The sequence below is a fragment of the Astyanax mexicanus genome, chromosome 5, assembly GCF_023375975.1.
Source record: "Astyanax mexicanus isolate ESR-SI-001 chromosome 5, AstMex3_surface, whole genome shotgun sequence".
Taxonomy (NCBI): Eukaryota; Metazoa; Chordata; class Actinopteri; order Characiformes; family Acestrorhamphidae; genus Astyanax; species Astyanax mexicanus.
The window spans coordinates 30,792,097-30,817,229 of NC_064412.1; the positions used below are offsets into that span (position 1 = coordinate 30,792,097).

A 25,133-nucleotide genomic window follows, 5' to 3' on the forward strand; every position below is an offset into this window, starting at 1 on the left:
AAAATAAATGATTATCTGTGACAGCTGATGATTCTTTGCTGGTATTGCATGGATCCAAAACAGTTAACAAGGCATCTCACACTCTAAATCAGATGCACTGTTCATCACTTATGTAAACACGTTGGATTTGGACCTGACACTGCTGGTAATTCATGCTGGGGTCTCACTGATGGTGTTGAGGACAGTATTTTTGGCAGAAATGTCCGGGATGTCAGTGGTGCCTCCTCACTAATTAAAGCGCTGTGCAGCCTAATGGAACGACACCTTTTTATCTAAGTGTTATTTGACCACTGACACGTGCAAATAGAGCAAGCATGTGTCACAGCCAGCAGACAGAAAGACAGAGAAAAAAAAGAGAAAGAGAGAGAGAAAGAAAGTCACAGACCAGATATAAAAAGAGGGAAACAGTCAGATAGACCCTATTTGAGACTGCATTTTTTTTTTTTTTTTCAGAATAAATCATATAATTTTACGGGTTTTCCCCAAATTATGTAGTATTTTTTTTTTTTTTTTTTTTTTATTAGTTCGTAATCATCATTCTCATCTATGACCCTCCCATAAATACAACAAATGAGACATTGCCAACCACAGTGGACAGTGCAGTGGGAGGTAATGATAGTGACCGGCAGCTTCTGGCTAGAACTGTCCACATGAACAGAAAAGTGTCCCCATCCCAGCTAACAGAGAACGTAAAAAAGAACGTTAAGCAATGTTTTTAAAAGGTTCCAGGAGGGTTAGCCTATAACATTACAGAAGTAATGTTTCAGCAACGTTCTGAAAACAAACATGTGACATAATAATGCTTTGGTTCACAATGTTATTAAAATGTTTTTATCACATAACATTCCCAGCTAGATGAGTACTAACATTATGAAAATGTTAAAAGTAACTCAAAACAATTCAAAAATGTTAATTAAAAATGTTCTACCAACCAGAAATTGCTAGCTGGGATGTCAGTGCAGCATTCTTTAGCTTCCATGAGACTTGGCAAAAGTCACGGGACATTGGCGTGTCAGTGTTGTTATGTGTGGTGTTGTTCAGGTGCTTGTAGCCAGTGGGTGTTTTCTTTTTCAGCAGCAACACACTGCAGCCTGCCAATACTCTGATATACAGGAGCTTCTATTAAGAAGCACACACACAACCTTGAGTTGTATGATCCAGAACTGTCACAAGTTATTAGTGTGACAGGAAACACACACACACACACACAGTTTCCTGCACTAAGCTGACTCCAAGCCATGTGGGCTACACTGAAAGCAAGGAAAGGGATGAGAAATAAACATCAGTGTCTGAACAGAAACAGGAGTAATAATTATATAATAAATCTAGTCTGTATGTTTACATTTTTTACTTACCATATTATTCAGACTAAAAGTCCTTTAATTTTCCCAAAAATCGTCAGTGCACCTTATAATCCGGTGCGCCTTATGGATGAATTCTACCAATCAAGTTGTAAGAAGCAGTAAAGGCACTCCACTGAAGTAGTGTTATACAGCAGTTTTAGTAAAGTTTCTCCAGCACTGAGGGTGGAGTAGTATTAGCATTAGCTGATAATAGCAGTGCTAGTTCTTTCGCTGTTCAGAGGTGAGTATATTGGACTGTAATTATACATTTATTAAATTTTATTAAATTTATAAAATTTATTTAAAAGAGCATTTACCATGTTAAAACAAGCTACATGGGACGAACCGCTAGCTGATAGCGCTCTGGTTTGCCGAAGCACTCAGGGTTCCTCAGTCTACCGGCATTTACTGGTGCTATGTACTCGGTTGGCTATGTACTCGCTTATTGTAAATAAACAGAAGCGCTTTACTCACCCAAATAAACAGTTTTCAGCAGAGAAATCTGTGTAAATTAATATCCAGCACTCGTTTGGCTTGGAAAGCAAATTTTTTTTTTTTTTTTTTTTTTTTCCAGTGTTCATGCATCTTGGCAAGTTTATCTCCACCAGTCTTTATGCCACTCCTGGTGCAAAGATTCAAGCAGTTCAGCTTGGTTTGGTGGCTTGTGATCATCCATCTTCCTCTTGATTATATTCCAAAGCTTGGTAAAATCAAAGAAATTTGTCATTTTAATTTTCTTTTTTTTCCAGAGCTGTATGTTGAGTATTTTAGAACCATTTATAGTGTTTACAGAATTCTTTTAAAAATGTATTTTTGTAAAGGAAGCCATGTTAAAGTTGTTGGCGTATCAGTAGAGTAAATCACAAACCTAGATTAGAACCCAGTCATGCAAAATACATTAAAAATATTAAAAATACAGTGATATACCATGAAACCACCAGAATCTTGAAAAATACCACAACATTTTTTTTTTCTGCTCCCTGTCTGCCTTTACTCTTTTTTTAAATTTCCCCCACTACATGAGTGCTCATTAGCAAGGGGAACTGTAGTCTGCAGTTCTTTATGAACAACAATAGAGTAGGATAAACGCAGACAAACTTTAAAAAGTGGCTACTTAAAGTCTCGAACTCACCATTAAGCTCTTAATGTTTTAGACAGATTATATTGAAGCTGGTAGATTTAAGTTGATTTTTCAGCTGCAACCAGTTCAACTCACATCGGTGGATGCACTAACAATCCATGTTCATCCAACTGAATTAAAGATGAAAGTGAAGTCAGAAATACAATACTGCCAAACTGACCAATCATAGTTGTTGTGGTCTACATCACCACATTGCTTAATTACATTTCTAGGGAGGTGCACATCAGACTACAGCATTGCCTTAATTGGCTGTATGAGCATAAATTGACCTTAACTGGCCTCTCTGGGTGATTAGAATGGACCTCCACCTCCTCTTCCCCATTACTGAGCACAGTGTTAGCCAATGTGGGTGTGTGTAAGCAGATGAGGCAGTTAATTAATGTTCTCCTCCTAATGTGTTGAGCTTTCCAGAGATGTTGGGTTAGTGTTAGTTCTAACAGATAGATGCAGCTAACACTAACAGTGTAAAGTTATGAAGTAGTGCTTAAATTGAATTTCTTATTAGTTCAGTTCGTAATCAGTACTTACGATCCATCTGAAGTCAGAATACACTCGGCCCAAAGGTACACAAATATACACACACTCTGTCCAGCAGCAGTGCGAGGGGAAGGTCAGAGTGAGCAGAGTGTGTCACATGAGATCGTGTCAGAGCAGTGAATGTCTAAAACAACTCTTTAGCCCTCGCCACGGACTCAAGAATGGTGTGGGTAGTGTGTGTGTGTGTGTCTAGAATTTTGTAAATGCCTGCTTAGCTTTAGCATCTTCTGAAATCAAGCCTTTATTATTGATTTCAGAAGACATTATTATTTTTATGCTAAACCCAAGCACAAAAAAAAAATCATACATCGGTTTTCTGTGATTCAGTTGAAAGAGTTTGTTGTCAGGAATCATATGTTTCTATGTGCTGTTTGGGTGGCTCTCTAATTGAGACGTCACAATAAGAAAACCTGCATAGAACTCCCCACTACGGGGTGGGTCGGGTGGTTTACGGGGTGCGTCGTGTGGGTTACGGGGTGCGTCGGGTGGGTTACAGGGTGGGTCGGGTGGGTTACAGGGTGGGTCGGGTGGGTTACGGGGTGGGTCGGGTGGGTTACGGGGTGGGTTACGGGGTGCGTCGTGTGGGTTACGGGATGCGTCGGGTGGTTTACGGGGTGGGTTACGGGGTGCGTCGTGTGGGTTACGGGGTGCGTCGGGTGGGTTACAGGGTGCGTCGGGTGGGTTACGGGGTGGGTTACGGGGTGCGTCGTGTGGGTTACGGGGTGCGTCGGGTGGTTTACGGGGTGGGTTACGGGGTGTGTCGTGTGTGTTACGGGGTGCGTCGTGTGGGTTACGGGGTGCGTCGGGTGGGTTACAGGGTGGGTCGGGTGGGTTACGGGGTGGGTCGGGTGGGTTACGGGGTGGGTTACGGGGTGCGTCGTGTGGGTTACGGGGTGCGTCGGGTGGGTTACAGGGTGGGTCGGGTGGGTTACGGGGTGGGTTACGGGGTGCGTCGGGTGGGTTACGGGGTGGGTCGGGTGGGTTACGGGGTGCGTCGGGTGGTTTACGGTGTGCGTCGGGTGGGTTACGGGGTGCGTCGGGTGTTTTACGGGGTGGGTTACGGGGTGCATCGGGTGGGTTACGGGGTGCGTCGGGTGGGTTTGGAGGTTTAATAAAATTATTTTAAGGTAGGCAGGTCTACAAATAGCGCCCTCTGTTGTTGGACACAAGAAATGATTTTTGTTCTTTCAGTTCATTCTTTCAGTTTATGTCATCTCATCTATCATGTAAACTCTCACAATCACAATAACGATAAAGTGCTAGTATTAAGCTACCTTTGCCTGTATTAAACCGTAAACACGGCTTGTTTCTACACGTTTGATCTGCAGACAATATCAGCTTCTGTAATGAAGTCAGTAAACACCCAATACCGCCCCCGATCATAACCGCCTGCGGAGTCGATTTAGAAGTGTGACCTTCAAGCCTTGACCCGACTCTGGGGAAAATGGATTTTTCAGTGGACGTCGTTCCTCTGTCCGCTATTTTTAGCTCTGATATACTGTAACTGTCCAGTCAGCTCATGAAACCGTCCTGGCTGGGAGCTTCAGCGTCGTTGTCCTTGCTCAGCGGTGTCACTGCCGGCAGGAATATCCTGGAGTAATGTTCCACACTTCGGACTGCTTAAAGACATTTCATTTAACACCAGCAAGTCCTGCATTCCAGCATTCCAGCTAGAATGACTCCAGCAGCGATTTTAACTGTTAAAATTTGTTTATTTGTAAAAAAAATAACAGATTTTGTGTTTGTGCATTGTGCTGAGTGTGTGACTGTATCCGAGTTGGTGTTGCTTTCTGCTGTAATTGGGCTCACCTGCAGGGTAGCAGGCAAAATGTGTGTGTGTGTGTGTGTGTGTGTGTGTCTCTGTGTATGTCTCAATGCTTTTATCCCAGGGACAATGCACAGAGTGACACCCACACACTCTTTTAGACATGCTCTTTCTGAACTACACAAAGAAACCCCACATCAAAACCATGTGTCCATTTTGTGAGAGAGAAAAAGAGAGAGAGACCTGATCAAGACCCCGTGATCTCCAGAAGAGAGTATCGCTGTATAATATATATTTCATGAATTTGTCTAAAATGTATATATCTGTCCATGATGGAGCAATCAAATTGTGATTTGTATTAATAGCAGTGGACTAAAAGTGACTAAAGTGACTAAAATTGTAGGGGAGCCCTGGAGCAGAAAATGTATTTAAATTCCCACCTAATAAAATTACATTTTTGAAAACTACCTTTTGCTTTTTTATTATATATATTTTTTTTCAAGTGTAGAGCTTTTCAGTGAAATTAATGGGTAAAATGAATCATATTTTAGATGAAATCTAACACCATTGTAGTACAGGATGCAGCATGGTTTTGTATTTAGAATTTATGAGCAGATCTAAATGTAACTCTGCAGCTTCTGCAGGTCACTGGGTCCAAGCAGTAGCCACAGTGAGCACGTACCGTCACCTTCCAGCTTTAATCCGCATTAAATAATCACTGTGCCGTTTTATTGATGGGGCTTTCCTGGCCTCCACTTGGCTCTGCTTTGTGTGTGTGTGTGTGTGTGTGATGAATGTCTGTCTTCATTAAGTGCTTCTTGGGGTTGTGTGGTTGGACTTGAGAGCTCCAAAGGCTTTTTGAATAATTGAAATGCATATTAAACTGACTCGGTCCATTATACACGCACATACACACACATAATGGACATATATAATGGACTAGATTTAACATATGCTGTGTGTGTGTACAGTATATGTGTCAGGTAAGACAGGCACTCTAGAGAGTACCCCCTTTTGCTATGTTCTTGTACGTGTGTGTGTGTGTGTGTGTGAGATGAGTGAGCAAGTGAAAGATGGCTTAATTTGAGCTGGTTTAATTAAAGTGTAAGTGATGTTAATTGGGGGGTCGATGTAACAGATGGTGGAGCTGGAAGAAAAGCCTGCACTGTGCTGAGTCTGCACTGATTCACACTCACTGCTAAATGCTAATACATATATATATTTTTTACAAATGTATTAAAAATAAAATGCAGTTACCCTCATGCTGCTGTATGTGTTTTATGTGTGTTTGTGCAGATCATAGCTTACCAGCCATATGGGCGCTCAGTGGACTGGTGGGCGTACGGTGTTCTGCTGTACGAGATGCTGGCTGGACAGGTGAGTCCATGTTTACACACTTTCTCTAACTTTGCAAGAAAATGTTTTATTTTTAAATCAGTTGCTGAGCTTCATTTATTCAGATTCAATACATGAACATATAGAGTTTTAGTAGAGCTTCAAAACTAACCTGCGGTGTGTTTCTTAAGGCTAAAAACTGCATAATCTCATACTTAAGAACATTCTTCCTAAAAATGTCAGATGCCACCAAAGTTTCTTCAAAAAAAATACATACGCACAAAAAAGAAAACTTTTATTTTTAGAAAAAGTTATCACATCACATAAATTACATCCAACGCCATCAAAAATGCCAAAAATCAACAGTTTGAGTTGTGTAGTCATGTGACTCTGTGATAGTCCTTAGTTCAGTTAAACATTAATAATACGTGTAATATTTTAATCTATGATAGTGTTCAATTTTAATATCTGGTTTATCACCAGAACAAAACAGGAGACACAGTCATTTTGATTTATTGTTGACAAAATAAACCAATTATGTAAGTAGATCATCTTTAATATATAAGATTGTATCTACTGATGTATTGTGGCCATATTGACTTAAAAAAAATAATAACTATTATACATTATGTTATTATTATAAGTTATTATAAATACACACATAGGGATAGGGAGCTGAGAAGTTTGAAAGGCTGGCTTGGGGAATGTGTGATATTACATTAGATAATATATTTAATCTCTCTTTTTGTGTATCCTGTAAACATTAAAGGTTTCAATATTAGAAATTCTCATGTATCTATAGTAGTAAATTAATTAATTTATTTTTCCAGTATATTCTCTTTGTTGTTTTACAACTTCAGGTCAAAACAGTTGATCTGAGACAGGCTTTATATCCGTCTATTGTCTATTTCAGACCCCCTGTCTTTACACACAGTTCAGTAATCTTTATCGAGTGAATTTTCACTCCTGTCTTATATTTCGGCTCTATTCCAACCCTGTTTCCTAATCAATAGCTTTTTATTGATCACTTCCATAAATACTGCGCTGAATCTGACCCGGGGTGTATTTTTAGAATGAATGGAGCTGAGTGTTGTATCTCTTTCACTGGGGCAGAGTAAGTCAGCACTGCGGCCACAGAGGAGACACCTAATATAGCTTTACTACCACCTAAAGGGCTTTACTCATTCAGGCATTGCTCAGACCCAGATTAGGAAAACAGAGGAAACATAACCACTCACAAAAAAGCATCATTATGGCTTTAGAAGCTTTTCCAGCCAGCGTAGAGCTGAGTGTGTTCGCTGTAGGCTACTGCTGCTGTTGTTGTTTCAGTTTGTGGGCCGGTGTCACGCAGCCGCTGTTATTCTCATCATTTTGCCTCATGCAGCTTCTTCAGAGGTTACCTGTGATCCCACAGCAAGTGCTCTGAAGCTTTCAGCCAAACACAGCCCCAAATAATGCAGGCAAAGTGCTTTAGTTTATGAAAAGCAAACTGGACAGGTGGTGTTTCTCAACCTGTTCCTGGGAGGTAGCATCTGCCACATTTCCCTAAATGCACAGAGATAAAAGACACCTATAAAAGTTTTGGTCTAAATGTTTCAGATGCTGCTAGTTGTTAAGTAATAATCAGACTTTAAGATGTTATTGCTGAAAAAATGTAAAAAAAAAAATACTGCTGGATAACAGTTTAAGATGTTGTGCTGTTGGATTGGAGTCTGAGATGTTACTGCCTGAAAGGACTGTGAGATGTTCTTGGTGTCTGAAAGTTTGAGATGTTTCTACTAGATAAGAGTAAAATGTTATTGCAAGAGAGGGCTTTGAGATGTTTGTTGTGGCTGAGATTTTGAGATGGCATTATTATTGAGTGTGTACTATAGTATTGCTTCAGATGTTATTGGAAGATGAGAGTCACCAGCTGAGATGTCAATTCTTGATTATAGTCTGAGATAGTACTGCTAGATAAGTGTCCTTGATGTTATTGCTAGATAATACTTTGGCATTGTAATTGGTAGCCTAATGTTTGAGATGTTATTAATAGATAAGAGTTTGAGATGTTATTGATAGATAAGAGCTTGAGATGTTAATGACCAGTTAGAATTTGAGAGGATGTTGGTAGCTTAGTGCTTGAGATTTTATTGCTAGGTAAGTGTTCGGGATGTTATTGATAGATAAGAGTTTGAGATGTTATTGGTAGATAAGAGTTTGAGATGTTATTGATAGATAAGAGTTTGAGATGTTATTGGTAGATAAGAGTTTGAGATGTTATTGATAGATAAGAGTTTGAGATGTTATTGGTAGATAAGAGTTTGAGATGTTATTGGTAGATAAGAGTTTGAGATGTTATTGGTAGATAATAGTTTATGTTATTGGTAGATAAGAGTTTGAGATGTTATTGATAGATAAGAGTTTGAGATGTTATTGGTAGATAAGAGTTTGAGATGTTATTGGTAGATAATAGTTTGAGATGTTATTGGTAGATAAGAGTTTGAGATGTTATTGGTAGATAAGAGTTTGAGATGTTATTGGTAGATAAGAGTTTGAGATGTTATTGGTAGATAAAAGTTTGAGATGTTATTGGTAGCTTTGTAATTGAGATGTTATGTCTAGAAAAGAGTTTAAGATGTAATTGATAGGTAAATGTTTGAGATGTTATTGGTAACTTGGTGCTGAAGATGTTATTGATAAGTAAAGATTTGATATGTTATTGATAGGTAAATGTTTGAGATGTTATTGGTAGCTTAGTACTTAAGATGTTATTGGTAGGTAAATGTTTGAGATGTTATTGGTAGCTTAGTACTTAAGATGTTATTGGTAGGTAAATGTTTGAGATGTTTTTGGTAGCTTAATGCTTAAAGTGTTATTAATGGATAAAAGTTTGAGATGTTATCAGTAGCTTTGTAATTGGAATGTTATGTCTAGAAAAGTGTTTGAGATGTTATTGATAGGTAAACGTTTGAGATATTATTGGTTACTTAGTCCTTGAGATGTTTTGTAGAAAAGAGTTTGATATGTTATTGATAGGTAAATGTTTGAGATGTTTTTGGTAGGTTAGTGCTTGAGGTTCTATTGATGTATAAAAGTTTGAGATGTTATTAGTAGCTTTGTAATTAAAATGTTATGTCTAGAAAAGTGTTTCAGGTGTTATTGATAGGTAAAAGTTTGAGATGTTATTGGTAACTTAGTCATTGAGGTGTTTTGACTAGAAAAGAGTTTGAGATGTTATTGGTAGTTTAGAGTTTAAAATGTTATTGGTAGATTAGTGTTTGAGATGATATTTGTAGTTTAGAGATTAAAATGTTATTGATAGGTAAATATTTGATATATTATTGATAGGTAAATATTTGAGATGTTACTGGTTGCTTAGTGCTTGAGATGTTATTGATAGCTTAGACTAAGATGTTATTGATAGGTAGGAGTTTGAGATGTTATTGATAGGTAGGAGTTTGAGATGTTATTGATAGCTAAGACTAAGATGTTATTGATAGGTAGGAGTTTGAGATGTTATTGATAGCTAAGACTAAGATGTTATTGATAGGTAGGAGTTTGAGATGTTATTGGTAGCTAAGACTAAGATGTTATTGATAGGTAGAAGTTTGAGATGTTATTGATAGGTAGGAGTTTGAGCTGTTATTGATAGGTAGGAGTTTGAGATGTTATTGATAGCTAAGACTAAGATGTTATTGATAGGTAGGAGTTTGAGATGTTATTGATAGCTAAGACTAAGATGTTATTGATAGGTAGGAGTTTGAGATGTTATTGGTAGCTAAGACTAAGATGTTATTGATAGGTAGAAGTTTGAGATGTTATTGATAGTTAGGAGTTTGAGCTGTTATTGATAGGTAGGAGTTTGAGATGTTATTGGTAGCTAAGACTAAGATGTTATTGATAGGTAGGACTTTGAGCTGTTATTGATAGGTAGAAGTTTGAGATGTTATTGATAGGTAGAAGTTTGAGATGTTATTGATAGGTAGGAGTTTGAGATGTTATTGATAGGTAGAAGTTTGAGATGTTATTGATAGGTAGAAGTTTGAGATGTTATTGATAGGTAGAAGTTTGAGATGTTATTGATAGGTAGAAGTTTGAGATGTTATTGATAGGTAGAAGTTTGAGATGTTATTGATAGGTAGGAGTTTGAGATGTTTTTTAATAGGTAGGAGTTTGAGATGTTATTGGAAACTAAGACTAAGATGTTATTGATAGGTAGGAGTTTGAGATGTTATTGGTAGCTAAAACTAAGATGTTATTGTCTCCTCAGCCGCCATTTGATGGTGAAGATGAGGACGAGCTGTTCCAGTCCATCATGGAGCACAACGTGTCCTACCCCAAAGCCCTGTCTAAAGAAGCTGTGTCTATCTGTAAAGGGGTGAGTATAACATGTACTTGTGTGTGTAGAATATTTCTTTAGCTTTTTTTGTAAGCACAGAGCTGTGTATCAGGTGTGAGGGAGTTAAATGAGCTGGGGGGAGGAAAAACATGATAGAGATGTTTTTTTTTTTGTTGTGTTGGGAACCTATTTACTGCAGCAGAGTGTATCCACACAGTGCTGTATATGTGCTTAACAGGACAATAACTAGCTTATTTTCCCCAGAGTAGTACAGTATGCGTAAGGAGCGCTGACCTAATTCAGAGTATCTCTCTACACCCCTGGGTTTGACCTCCATCATTACGAGAGGAGGAAGTCTGTTCTCCATAAACAGTCAGGGGACATAAAACCCTCAGTAAAGAGATTTTAAAATGTAATATTTAGTTTTACAAGAATTATTCCTTTTTATTTTTGTATTATTAATTTAGAATAGTTTATAGCGAAATAAACAGAATCAAAGGTGAACTGTAGTTTTTTACCGGTGAACACAGATATATGGAATTATATAATATTAGTCTGCAAATGAAAAAAAAAATATATATATATATATAAATTAAAATAAATATGACCTACTTAATAAACAGTGTTTATACGAAATTAACTCTGTATTTATGGAATTACTTTTAAAATCTAGAATGCAGTTTTAAGGTGCTACCCTGAAATGAAAGAGTGAAAGAAGGCTGTACTCTGCACAATCGTTTTTGTCTCCCTCCCAAAAATACAGGAAAATACCAGCATTTTTTTTTAAATAATGATGATCTAGATTTAATCATGATTAATCACATAATAATGTTGTGATTATTGTAGTGATTGACACCACTAAAATAAATATAATTTCATTGATTCATTTATTTAAAAAATATTTTAAGTAGACCAAAAAGTGTGATTAATCATGATTAATCACAGAATATTGTCTCTACTTTTTGATCAATTGAGAGTAATTTAAATATAAATTAAAATGAATGTAAACTATTAGTGTTAAATAAAGTGTAAAATAATATAAGATCATTTATAATAACACAGGCGGGATTTATATTAATATAATAAATATATACAGCGCTGGAAATAATATGAGACCACTTAAAAATGATGAGTTTCTTTGATTTTACTAAATTGAAAACCTCTGCAATATCATTAAGAGGAAGATAGATTATCACAAACCATCAAACCAAACTGAACTGCTTAAATTTTTACACCAGGAGTAAAGGCATAAAGTTATCCAAAAGCAGTGTGTAAGACTGGTGGAGGAAATCATGCCAAGATGCTTGAAAACTGTATTAAAAATCAGGGTTATTCCACCAAATATTGATTTTAAAACTTTATGAATATAAAATATATTGTTCTCTTTGCATTATTTGAGGTCTGAAAGCTCTGCATCTTTTTTGTTATTTCAGCCATTTCTCATTTTCTGTAAATAAGTGCTCTAAATGACAATATTTTTATATGGAATTTGCGAAAAATGTTGTCCACATTTATAGAATAAAAAAAAACAATATTTATTTTACTTAAACATACACCTATAAAGAGCAAAATCAGAGAAACTGATTCAGAAACTGAAGTGGTCTCATCATTTTTCCAGAGCTGTATATAAACTGTTTAAACACATTTAAACCTGCTATATTTAACTATAACTTGCTAAACACTTAAAAATGAAAAAATACCTTTCAAAAACTTTTTAAATTACAAATGTGTAAGTTTTAGGAAATCACCACCGCCATTACTATTTATTATGTGTAAACTTCAGATATTTAGTCAGATTTTTTTGTTGATTTTCACTTGGAAAGAGATTTAGAAAGATCACAATTAAAATCAGTCTTTCTTTCCCTCTTAATGACCTCTTCCCATTATCTCTCTCTCTCTCTCTCTACTTTCACTCTTACTGTCACTCTCTCTCCCTCGCTCACCAAGGTGTCGTTAGATTCATCTGTATTCATTAGTTTCGTATTGTTAAGGCTGTGTGTGTGTGTGTGTGTGTGTGTGTGTGTGTGTGTGTGTGTGTGTGTGCGTGCGTGTGTGTGTGTGTGTGTGTGTGTGTGTGTGTGTGTGTGTGTGGTTAATGGATATATAGCGGCTGTCAGAACGCTGACCCAGATAAACAAAGCGGCAGAGAGCAAGAGAGGGAGAAAGAGAGGGAGAAAGAGAGGGAGAAAGAGAAGGAGAAAGAGAGAGAGAAAGAGAGGGAGAAAGAGAGGGAGAAAGAGAGGGAGAAAGAGAGAGAGAAAGAGAGGGAGAAAGAGAGAGAGAAAGAGAGGGAGAAAGAGAGGGAGAAAGAGAGGGAGAAAGAGAAGGAGAAAGAGAGAGAGAAAGAGAGAGAGAAAGAGCGGGTGAGAGAAGGGGAAGTGCGTAAGAACTCGCTCTGTTTAGCTAAGTATTGATTTTGCTTCTCATTTTAATCGTTATTAATGTTCAGGTTTGTTCTTCAGAGTCACTGTTTGACTCCATCTTTTCTCTATGACCTTCTTTCACTAAATTCTTTTTTTGTCTCCCAAAGTGCCTAATATTTGACTAAAAATGACCTATAATGCCCTCAGTCTTGGTAAAATGCAGAAAAATAAAGATTCATTGATTGAAGACATTCCTTTATGCCTTAAACGCCTTTCTTTAGGGTTTCCTTACCTGTAAAGTTCAGTCTTAAAAGCTAACTCTCAGAGTTTTTAATGTTTTTCAATCCAAAAGCTCAGTACAAAAGGCCAACTTCCATTAACAGAAATATGTATACTTTTATTCAGAATTCACATTTAACCCTCCTATTATGTTCATTTGTCAGGAACAGCAGTGATGTTCCTGGGTCAATCTGACCCGGTGCATGTTTAATTATCCAAAATATATATAAACCAAAAAAAAAAAAAATCCTAACCAGCAGTGTTAATATTTTTTTCAGTAACTCTTTTGCTAATTATTCTATCAGTATTTAGTGCAGTGGTGTTCCTTACCTCTAACAGGTAATGATTCAATTAGGATAATTCACAAAGTTATTATTTTTTTTATGTTTCACTACTTTATTACTTTTGAAAGACCAACATATACATGTTTTACATAACATTAAAACAGAACATTTTAATTGTTTGTATTTGCAGGGAGTGGTTGCAGATATGAAAGATAAACCATTTTCATATTACATGTTGATTACAATAACTAAGGCAGGCAGAAGAAATTTCATACTGACTATTTTTCCCAAATCTTCAAACTTTAACACGGGTCAGTTTGACTCGTAACGTAATAGGAGGGTTAGACATAAACAAATAGGATTGTATTAGAGAGAGAGAGAGACAGACAGAGAGACAGGCCTATTTCTATGAGCTGGGAGCACTAAATAATAAATCAGTAATAACAAATAAATGCAGAGGACTTTCGCTGGAGCTCAGGTGTTCATACCTGAGCAGGACATTCAATCCCTCAACTGTAAAACACTTTTGAATGAGGTGTGTGTTCGTCAGGGGCTTTCAGAGAGACAGATTTGAAAGGTCCAAAAAACACTTTCATCTGACAGTGCTCCATGTGGGGAGTGGACTCACTCCTGAGGTTTGTGGGTGTCAAAGAGCACACATGGTGTGTGTGTGCGTGCGTGTATGTGTGTGTGTGTGTGTGTGTGTGTTCTGACTGTGCAGGTAAGCCGGACATAAACAGGGACTTAACCCTTGTGTGGTGTTCATATTTTTGTTACTTGTTTACTTTGTTACTTGTATTTAATTCAGCAAAATTAAGCAATTTTACATTAAAATGCTTTACACATGCTTGCTTCACCTAAATTGCAAGCAATATAAACATCTTACATGGTTAATATTTGCCCTTTACCTTTCTTATGTTACATTTCTTTTAAAAAGTGCTACTCTTTTTTATTAGTGTTTTAATAAAATGTAAAAGAAAATGAATTAAACTCAAGATGAGTAGAAAATTAGTTTAGTTTCAAATTTACAAATGAAGCAATGTTTATTAGCCCTTGGCCAAACATACTGTATGTAATATAAATGTGTGTGTGTGTATGTGTGGGGGGTGTACAGTGTGTGTTTATCAAAAATGTGTTTTGATATATGTTTCTCACAAAAAATGAGCCAATGCCAATGAGTTTGAGTTAGAAAAAACATTTTTTTAGTATCATTTGATGAAAAATGAAAACGGGTCCCACAGACCCGAACACCACACAAGGGTTAAAGAAGCGACAAAGTTGCAAGAAAGGGTAGGGGTGCAGTGCTATTCAGAACGAAGTCATTTTCATGGCTTGCCATACAACATAGGTCGGCAATAGGCCCACAAACGTGAAACATTTGGCCCGTGAGGTTGTTTGAACTCTAATGACCAATAGTGAAAAACTTAAAATGCTTCTCTGGTGAGCTTCAGTTTACACACCTTCCCTGTCCTTCTGTCGCGTTCGGCGTGATTTTAATTTCCGCCCGTTGTCGGGCTTCCTTTCTCATTATAAGGCTTTTTTCTCAGCTGTTCACTAGCCGGGGCAGCGATAGGGTATTGGACCGTGATCCTGACGACTCGGGTTCGATCTCTGCCTGAGAAGTGGTGTGTTTATTTATTTATTTTTTCTTTCTTCCTGAGTTTACCTGCTTCATTTTTCAAAAACATATATATTTTTTGTGGCCCGCCACGCAATTCAATTTTTTATTTATTTATTTTATTTGGCTGGCCTGCGGCCAAAACTAATTGCCGGCCCCTGGCATACAGGGTTCATACAGTCATGGAAAACCTGGAAAAGTCATGGAACTTGAAAATAGCAATTTCCAGGCCTGGTTAAGCTTTGGAAAAATATAAATATTCATACATTTATCAACAAAAAAAAAAACTCTATTTTGAGCTAAAAAAAAAAAAACGTCAGCTCAGAGTTAATTCAGTAATTTAGTCCCACACAATGGAACTCTCAGGATCTCAGATTGTGTGTCAACATTTTACCTGATTCATTTTAGACGTATTATAATCAATTTTGATCATAACTTTAGTTGATTTTTGGTTGTATTGTCCATGTTTGCACTGATGTTTTAAAAATTGTATGGTCATGAAAGTTTGCCGTGAAGGCATGGACAAGTCATGAAAAAATGGAGAACTTTGGAAATGTATTGGTTAATTGTTTTATTGGTTAAAAAGTGTATGAAACCAGGGCATATCTCTTGAGACAGTAGCGGTGTGTGGACGAGCATTACCTTGTTAGAAGAGACACTGGTTGTAGGACATTAGTTAAATAAGGTTGGGCAGGGACAGTGCCTGTAATGTATCTGCTGTTCAGGCCTGTTCAGCAGAAGTTTATTATGTGAGGGTTTTTTTTTTCTTCATCTGCTCTTCTTTTAGTACAGTCTGAACCTCCTCCTCTGTTCTGTACAGTTCTAATCGAGCTGTCAGACTCATCCACTGTTTTATTAACCACAGCTCCTGTCTGTTGGTTCATTCATTACTTTACTGGGATAAAAATGGACTTTTCAAAAACTGTAGAGTCAAGTAACACACCCTCTTTATCAAGCCTTAATAAAGAGGGTCAACAGTTGGTCTTTGTATCGTTATGTACAATTAGTGTTTGTGCTAGCATACCTGGATTGGACTACCGAGTGTAGTATAGAAAATATATAAAAAAAATTGTGTTTTTGCAGCTATTTGCTGTATTTAGTTCAATAGAAAATGTATTTATTATGTTTGACTGAAGCATTCATTTATAATTTAAGTTGCTGTTCTATGTTAAATTAGTAATTGTGAGACTTTGGGGTGAGAATGTTGTATATTATAAGCCTATATACCACCTCTTTATTACACTTCAGAATGAAACACACTAGTTTTCCTTTCATGGAACTAGAGAGCCCTGCTTTTATTGGCTGGTTTACAGTGCTGGAGACAGCTCACAGAACCTATTCTCAGCTGAGCGTCTTAAACAGTAGACCCCATGCAGTCTGAGAAAATAACTGTGAATTAGCTGAGCCTGGAGCTGCTGGACTGGACTAACAGTAATATCACACACACACACACACACACTCTCACACACACTCACACACATAAACACAGATATACCATGGATTTTTTGCTGAGGCCTACGAGTGTGTTTACAGCTTTCATTAGATACCTATCTCTTTTGCTCTCTCTCTCTCTCTCTCTCTCTCTCTCTCTCTCTTCTTTGCTTTTGCTCTCTCTCTCTCTCTCTCTCTCTCTCTCTCTCTCTCTCTCTGGTGTACATTGTTGGTGAGATCTTACCTGCTCACTGCTGAAATTACATTCTCACAAACACTAGTGTGTGTTATGATGAAAAATGGGACATTACTGCACACACACACCACAGTGATGCATCCATGCCTCAGGCACTGCTGTGAATTACTTTAGTGTGTGTGTGTGTGTGTGTGTGTGTGTGTGTGTGTGTGTGTGAGAGAGAGAGTTGTAGTTGTAATAATAGTACTAGTAGTAGTGTCAGAAGTAGAAATAATAGTAGTAATAGAAGTAATAGCAGTGATACTATTATTATTATTATTATTATTAGTAGTAGTAGTAGTAATAGTAAAGTAGTAGTAGTAATTGTGAAAGTAGTAATAGTAGTTGTTGTAATAATAATAGTAGTAATAGTAGTAGTTGTTTCAGTAGTAGCAGTAGTAGTAGCAATAGAAGTACAGTAGTAGTCATAGTAATCATACTAATATTAGTAGTAGTATTAATAAAAATAACAGTAGTATTTGTGAATGAAGTACAGTGGTAATAATAGAAGTAGTATTAGTGGCAGCATTAGTAGTACTAGTAGTAATAAAAAATTTAAATCCTATAATAGTAGTTGTATTAGTAGTAGTAGTAGCAGTAGTAGTAGTTTCAGTAGTAGCAGCAGTAGTAGTAATAAAAGTACAGTAGTAGTAATAATAGAAGTGTTGGTAGCAGTAGTAGACATAATGTAGTAGCAGCAGCAATACGTTAGTAATCGTATAAAAAGTAATTGTAATAATAGTAAGAGTGTCTATAGTAGACATAATAGGAACATTAGAAGAACAGTAGTAGTAATAGTAGTGCTACTAATATTAGTATTAGTTTTAATAATGATAACAGTAGTTTAAGTAATAGAAGTACAGCAGTAATGATAGAAGTGTTGGTAGTAGTAGCAGTAGTAGTAGTAACAGAAGTAGTAATAGTACCATAGCTGCACTAGAAGTAGGATTAAAAGTAATAGTAGTTGTAATAGTAGAAGTAGATAGTAGACATAATATAAACAATAAAAGTGCACTAGTAGTAATAATAGAAGTGTGGGTAGTAGTAGCAGTAGTAATAAAGTAGTCGCAGCAGCACTAGATGTAATTGTGATGGTAGTTATAGTAATAAAAATAACATTTGTAATTGTAGTAGTGGCCGTAATAGTAGTAGTAGTTTTAGTAGTAATAATAATAGGAACAATAGAAGTGCAATAGAAAAAGATTTTGGTATAAATAAAGGCGTTATAATACTGTAATTAGTCTTTACAATAACCGAATGTACCTTAATTGTTTGGTGCCTTAAAATACTACTTTAACATTATGGCTCTAATACACCCTAATTTAACAGTGTAATACTGGCAGCAGAGACATGGCAAACTTCCAGAATTGCAGTTCTCTGCCAGCGTCAAGTCATTTTGTGTAACATACTTAGACTTTTTACTGGGTCTTAACTGTTCAATGTACTTAATATTTACTCAAAAGTGAGAGCAAATTAAATATGTAGGTTCTGTCAAAACCAACTATAATGTTAAAGATTATGATATTACTATCATTATTAGAATTATAAATGCAACAATGATCACATACTGTCTCTCTCCTATCTCAGCTGATGACAAAACACCCAACCAAGCGGCTGGGCTGTTCACAGGAAGGCGAGCGGGACATCCGGGAGCATGCGTTCTTCCGTCGGATCGACTGGGAACGTCTGGAGAACAGAGAGGTCCAGCCTCCATTCAAACCAAAAGTGGTAAGTGACAACAAGCCTGGAGCAGTAAAGCCATAGCAATCATACCGACTGATTACAGTTCACTACAGTGTTGTCCCATATATACTGGGAGTGTATATACTACCTGGGTACACTAACTGCCAGTGTGTGAAATTTAGGGTAAAGAAATTGCTTTGTCCTTTGTCTTTCCTAGTCTGGATCAACAGAATCATGGTTTGGTTTGTTTGCAGTGTGATTGAAGCACTATCATCATCTACTAAACAATAGAAGAAGAAAAAGAACTACTGGTATTGTGCCAAAATCTGATGCACGCACATCATTCAGCAGTATGGGTTAAACGTAATACTCCAGTGATTCCTATATCTACTGTAACTGTAGATTAACTCTTAAATCTTATGCTTATTCTACTGAGTGATGTACATGCACACGAAGGGCAGTTAAACATTTAGACAAATAGTCCATAATATCTAAGTTTTGGTACATTGTGATTACACAGAGACATAGATTAAAGGTGTGGAGTATAGCAGATGCCCTAGAACTGTAACAGGTAACAGGTTTAAGGCAGTTTAGTGACATACTGAACAGGTGGCCAGTCATTAACTCTGATTCCAGCAGATATGACCGTAAACAGCCTAACTAAAAGGATAGAGCCTGAAGGTACCATAGACATGAAGGTTCCCTGCAACACTTGTATCAATTTCCCCACCCATCCAAAAACGTACTGTACATTTCGTCATGATTATTAATTTCGAGATGACATTTGGGTCACACAGCCCGAGCCTCAGCTATAGGTTTTCCTCCAAACTGCCACAAAACCATCCGCTTCAGTGGTATATAAAATATGTATACGTTATCTTGAGTCTTGGTCTTGGTGGGTATTATTCTGCACTGGCAGTGAATAGAGAACCCCCCCCCACATACTACCCCCACCCTTCACGCTACACACACACACATGCACAAACAAACAGCTTGTATTGACTTTCTGTCTTCATACCTGACATGAAATAGTTAGATTTTAGAGTGAGGAAGAGATACAGAGAGAGAGAGACAGAGAGAAAGAGAGAGAGACAGTGCATGCAGGCACATAAGGCTCGTGGCAGTCTGCCAGGACTATGTGGGCTGGCCAGGTGTGTGTGTGCTAGTGTGTGTGTCTGCCCATAAGCGTTTGTCACGATGAAAAATGCAGCAATCAAAGCATAAAAAACAAAGCACCGCAAAATGGGGTCAAGTGGCTGGATGGAGGAATGATCCTGTATGGAGAACGGGGTGAGAGTGTGTGTGTGTGTGTGTGTGTGTGTGTGTGTGAGAGAGAAAGAGATTGCAGCTTTTGGAGATGTGACGTAGAATTTGAGGTGTGTGAAGGTAAGTTTAAGGTAAGTGAACTAAATTAGCATAAAGCTGCTATAACCAATAGATCCCAACTAACCTTTACAGATATGACTATTCACACCACAGTTCCAAACCTGCAATGTGATTGGCTGAGAGGCGTTCTATGAGTTCCGTTATCAGCCAGTAATGCACTGTAACCAAAGCTCTCCATGTATTACTCCGCCACATACAGGTAACCGGGCAACGATGCAGAGCTTACAAGCCAAACAGCACAGCTACAAACAGAGCAGCAATGGAACTATTTTAACTCACTGAGTGTTTATAAACAAATAGATTGGATTTTCGCATCCTCTCAAAATCTTTCAATGAACAACGATAATAGAACGGGTAAAATTGCAATAATACGATTATATCGCAATAATACACTCTCTCTCATGCATTATTGCCTAAGTGTAGCACCAAAAATAGGTATCTTCAGTATGTAAGATAAAGAACTGTTTGTGGTGCTATAAAGAACCACTGTTAGGAGTTAGCCAAATATTTATTGAAATAATCTTGATATATAGGACTTTCCAAGAAGAAAGAGAAGTGAAAGGAGAAACTCACTTTTGGCATGCTTTTGTATTTCCACCTCAGTCTCAACTGACTCTACAAACGTGCAAAACATGCAAAAATCCATCTAGCGGTTTCAATTGAAAAAGTTTGGTGTTAGGAATTATATGCTTCTATGATCCGTTTGGATGGCTCCCTTATTGTAACGCTACAATAAGGAAACCTGCATTGAACCACCCTGACACCACCACCCCTCACCAGTCAATCCCCACCTGAGCATCACCCACTAGATCAGCTGAATTATTTGCCATTTCTGTTGGTTGAGAACCTCAAACAGTACAAGGCAGGAATATCCAGCAGACTTTGTCTGACAGAGGGATCTGTACCTACTGCATGTTGCATGTCAGCAGATGAGTGTGTTTTTTTTTCCCCTTTAGCACAGGCTAACACCAACTGTGCGCTCAGCATATATATGGTGTGGCCAGTAACAGCTTATTTGCATAAAAGTAACAGAGCCCTTAAACGGCTCATTCTGAAAGGGACTGAAACTGGTAAAAATTGAGCTGATGAGATCTCTTTATGTTCTAACTTGTGTAATATGTCTGCTTTAAGCATTCCCATGAATGACTTATAAATACAGCACTTAAAATGAAGTATTGTCACATAAGGGAAAGAACCTTAATGGTTCTGAAGAGAACCATATCCTCAGGATAGACGAGCACATTCCTCTTCTAATCCAGTTTTACACTCCATGTAATCTCATTCATTCTCATTATATTCCAGTCCTTTTAGTCATGAAATATCTGAATAATTGAACCATTTGTTTTATAATTTATTTCAGGGTCTGTTTAAAAATGTATAAACACACACACAAGCACACTGGTCATCTACTATCTCTCCTGCTTTCTCTCTCTTTATCTGTTTATCTACTTCATCATCTGAAGTAGGTCATCCTCTGTGCTTTTACACCTGTGTGTGTGTGTGTGTGTGTGTGTGTGTGTGTGTGTGTGTGTGTGTGTGTGTGTGTGTGTGTGTGTGTGCGTGCGTGTGTGCACTAATAATAACTTGTCATTTGGCTGTTTTGACAGGCATGCTACAGCTCATGTCAGGTCATTTGAAAAAACAATGTATAATCTTATTCCACCACCTCAGTCCACATACTTCTTTTACCTCAGAACCTCAGATACTGCTTCTGTATCTTAATACTATCTGAATAATGACTTACCTTGTCAGAATAATCTAATTCTGATTCCTCATAAAATAAGAAATTATTATTAATCATGGAATGGCGTCTCAAAATAATGATTTTCTCATGGCTTAGTATCAAAATAGCGTAGTATATATGAATGTATTAGCTTTAAATTACAATTGAATATCTCAGATGATAATGATAGTATCATGGAATTATGATATAGGGCCCTACCTCACTCCTTGATTAATGTGCGTTGCGGTGCTCATTGCTATCTTACACCCCGCCAACAGTCTATTTTCACGCCTTGCATCTTCATCATCTAAATAGTAATGGTGGTTCTAAATATATCTATGCCGATGGGCGTGGTGGTCTGGAAGTGAGGTGTGTTAGGTCTGAGGTGTATTGCTATCTCAGCAACATGCATATACCCCCGCTCGTTAAACACACACCCTGTGCATAGCAGTGTACAAACCAAATTTTACATCAACAATAAACAGAATACAGAGTAAAATATATTTATTCCTGCTGTTTCTGTAAATCACCTGTTCGTGCACCTTCACAAATACTTAGATACACAGAGTATCTAAATTATGTAGTATTATCACGTCCTTGCCCTGTGTCCCTGTGGTTTCCCGTCTGTGTTCGCGTTTTTCTTTTGTTTTGATTGATTGTTTACCATTTTTCTCGTGCCTGTCATTTCTCCCACGTGTTCCTGAGTGTTCCTCCGGTGTCTCCGCTCTCAGTCTTTTCAACTGTGTCTCATTTGTAGCTCCACCCCTGTCGACTGCTGTTTCCTGGTGTCTGTCTGTATTTATAGTCCGTGTGTTCCGGTGTCGGTTCTTGTGCGTTTTACATCTGTTAGGTTGTTTCCAGTGTTTTCCGTAATCTCTAAGTTCCTTGTTTTCAGTTTTGTTTCTGTTGTTTGTTTTTAGTTTGTTTGTTCCTTTATTATTTAATACATGCCTCACATTTGCATCCGCTCTTTACGTCTTCTCCTTGCCACACCCTGTCAAGTATGTAGTATTTTAGTCTTTAAATTACGATTGAATATCTCGAATTAATTAAAGTCTCTTAAAATTATGAAATAGTGTCTAAAAATAAAGACTAACCATCTGAAAACAGTGTAGTATGAATATTAGTGAAAATTGATAATTAGGTGCTTCAGTAGAATTTCTCACAAATTAAAGACAGGAAACAAATATTCCAAATTACACTATTTAACAGTACACTGTGTTCAGTATAGGTACGCTTGCATGTGCTCCACTGCTCCTGTTCTGTGTGTGTGTTCTGCTCTACATTACACCATTAAAGCTCACCTCATCTCCCCATCTGCTGCCACACGCCGATCAATACCACCCAAATCCCCAGACCCACGGGAGAGCATGAGGCCAGCTGGAGCTAATAGCTGCATCTTATTGAGATTAATCATTTTCTCACCTGTTGAGTCTCAGAAAGGAAAGTACATCAGCTGACCAGAGTCCTTCACAGCAAGCCGGACAACACTCTGGACGACTCTGAACAACTCTGGACGAGCATCTTGTCCAAAAAAAAAAAAAGTTTAATTCTGGGAATAATGTTCTTAGGCATTCTAATGCACACTCTGATATGACCTTACAGTAAATGATTCATTAGAGACACATTAGGATTTCTGCTGCAATGAATAATTCATTCCAGGCTTTCCCTAATATTCCCTATATTATTCCTCTCTGAGCTGAAATGTTTCAGAATGTTTCCAGCTCAGCCGAGTTCAGTTCTCATCTTAAAGACAAACTTTCTGTATTTACTTTTCTGCATGTTTCTGTATTAACATGTTACATACAAGGGGTGCACAAACCTTTGCATACATACAACTATACATAAAGGACCACCTTTAGGCTAAATACTAAATACTTTCTGGCACTGTAGTTCTACAAGAAAGCAACAATCAAGCACAATGCATCTCAAATGTAAATTAATCTTTTTCATCTATGAAAATGAAAATTGTGAAACTGGCAACCCCACAGGATAAAGAACCAGCAAGTGAACGGTGCAAATAATATTAAAATAGCACAGTGTTTCTGGATGCTACAGTTTAACTCAACCAGGTTAAAGCCACATTGCTAATAGACACAGCAGCCGTCTTTGGCAGGTTTGGAACCGCAATTCTAACACAGACCCAGCAGGTGGCCTTAGCAAGTTAGCCACAATGCTAACTGTTTTTCTGAACTGGGTTACTCATGGATAATCCTTATCCTATGTTTTTGTTCATTTTAGAACACACTTTATTTTTTTTTAATAGTATGTAGCCTAAAGGGGCAAAAGTTTGCTCACAAACTTGTTTAAAATGTATTTACTAAAAACATAAATATAGCTAAATTCAAAATATGATAGGCTGAGGACACCGTGTTGATTAGAAAGGGTAAGGGTAAATTAGAAAGCCAGTCTTGATGCTGGGTCTAGTCATGTTAAAGCCACAATGCTTGCTGTTTTTCTGAGCTGGATTACTTGCTGACAGCTGCTGATTGATATGGTATGTTTAACTGTTATAATCTGTATCATGTCGGAAGATTACTCTTATCCTCAGTAATGAAACCTAAAAAGCAATATGTAGTTTAACATCAGGTTTAGTAAATGATGAAATCTGTCCCATGGATTGACCTAATTGTTGGATCAAGTTGGATACTTGATAATTCAGCTAATTTTGGACCGATATCTAATCCTAATATTGCTTTGGTGCATCTTAGTTTTACCCCAGTCTCCCCAGTATAAACTTATTTTTCTGAAATAATTGAAAGTGTGTGACAGCCCTAAGACATATTGAAACTCAGTTTAAGTGGAGGCACGGTGACTTGTGTACGGTTTATTCAGAGAGCTGAAGTGTAATAACACTTTACGAGCCCTTTCAGCAGCACATTCACTCAGTTCCATCTAATATTGGCTCTCCTAATGGAATAAATTAACGCTGATGTTTTGCCGTAACCACATAACTCTACTAATGGATGCTTCTCGGCGAGGTTAATGTGGCCGTTTTTAACGTCTTAATGCCGTTTCCTCGCTCTCAGCCCCAGACCCTGCACGGTGAACAGGTTATGAATTTGGATTGGCTTTCCCTGGGCTGTTCCAGAACCAACGGGACAGAGAATTTTCTGCCCACACAGAAAAATGGAGAGGGAGATAAAGTCATTTATCATACTAAGTAGCTTCGAGTGTCCTTGATGCGCTTCACTGAATGTGTGTGCGGCTGTGTGTGAGTAAGAAATGAGTAGAGTTGGGATCTAAAGTGGGTCAAGCTTCTCTGGTCCCTACACTGGTTAGGGTACATGTGCGATACGAGGTATGAGCTTTACATTCCACTGAGAGGTGGATCATCATGTTCACGCTAAGATAAAGAACAGTACTCTGTATCTCTGAACAATGGCGTCACTGTAGGTGACAGGGGAACACAGCTGACCTGTGCATATATACAGTACCAGTCAAAAGTTTGGGCACACCTCTTCTCATTCAATGTGTTTTCTTTCTTTTTATCATTTTTACATTGAAAATGTATTACTGAAGAGATTAAAACTATAGAGGAACACATACAGAATTATTCTAGAAACAAAAAGTGTTAAACAAACTAAAAACAGAATATGCTTTATACTTTAGATTCTTTAGATAGTTGCCATATTTAGCTTTGATAACAGATTTGAACACTACTTGTATTGGTATATTATTGTCTTTAT

The 25,133-nt window shown here is 37.5% G+C and overlaps 1 protein-coding gene across 5 annotated transcripts in view; it reads left to right on the forward strand.

Annotated features, from left to right (window-relative positions):
- prkcaa (protein kinase C, alpha, a) overlaps window positions 1-25,133 on the forward strand; it is a 247,631-nt gene that overhangs the window by 196,730 nt on the left and 25,768 nt on the right. For all 5 annotated transcript variants that reach the window (XR_007439089.1, XR_007439090.1, XR_007439092.1 and 2 more), the window contains exons 14-16: window positions 6,083-6,163; window positions 10,374-10,481; window positions 18,240-18,380. Coding sequence is in view for 1 of the 5 variants with exons in the window: in XM_049479124.1 (XP_049335081.1) it covers window positions 6,083-6,163; window positions 10,374-10,481; window positions 18,240-18,380 (330 nt within the window). In the remaining 4 variants the exon portion in view is untranslated. The remainder of the gene's footprint in view (window positions 1-6,082; window positions 6,164-10,373; window positions 10,482-18,239; window positions 18,381-25,133) is intronic.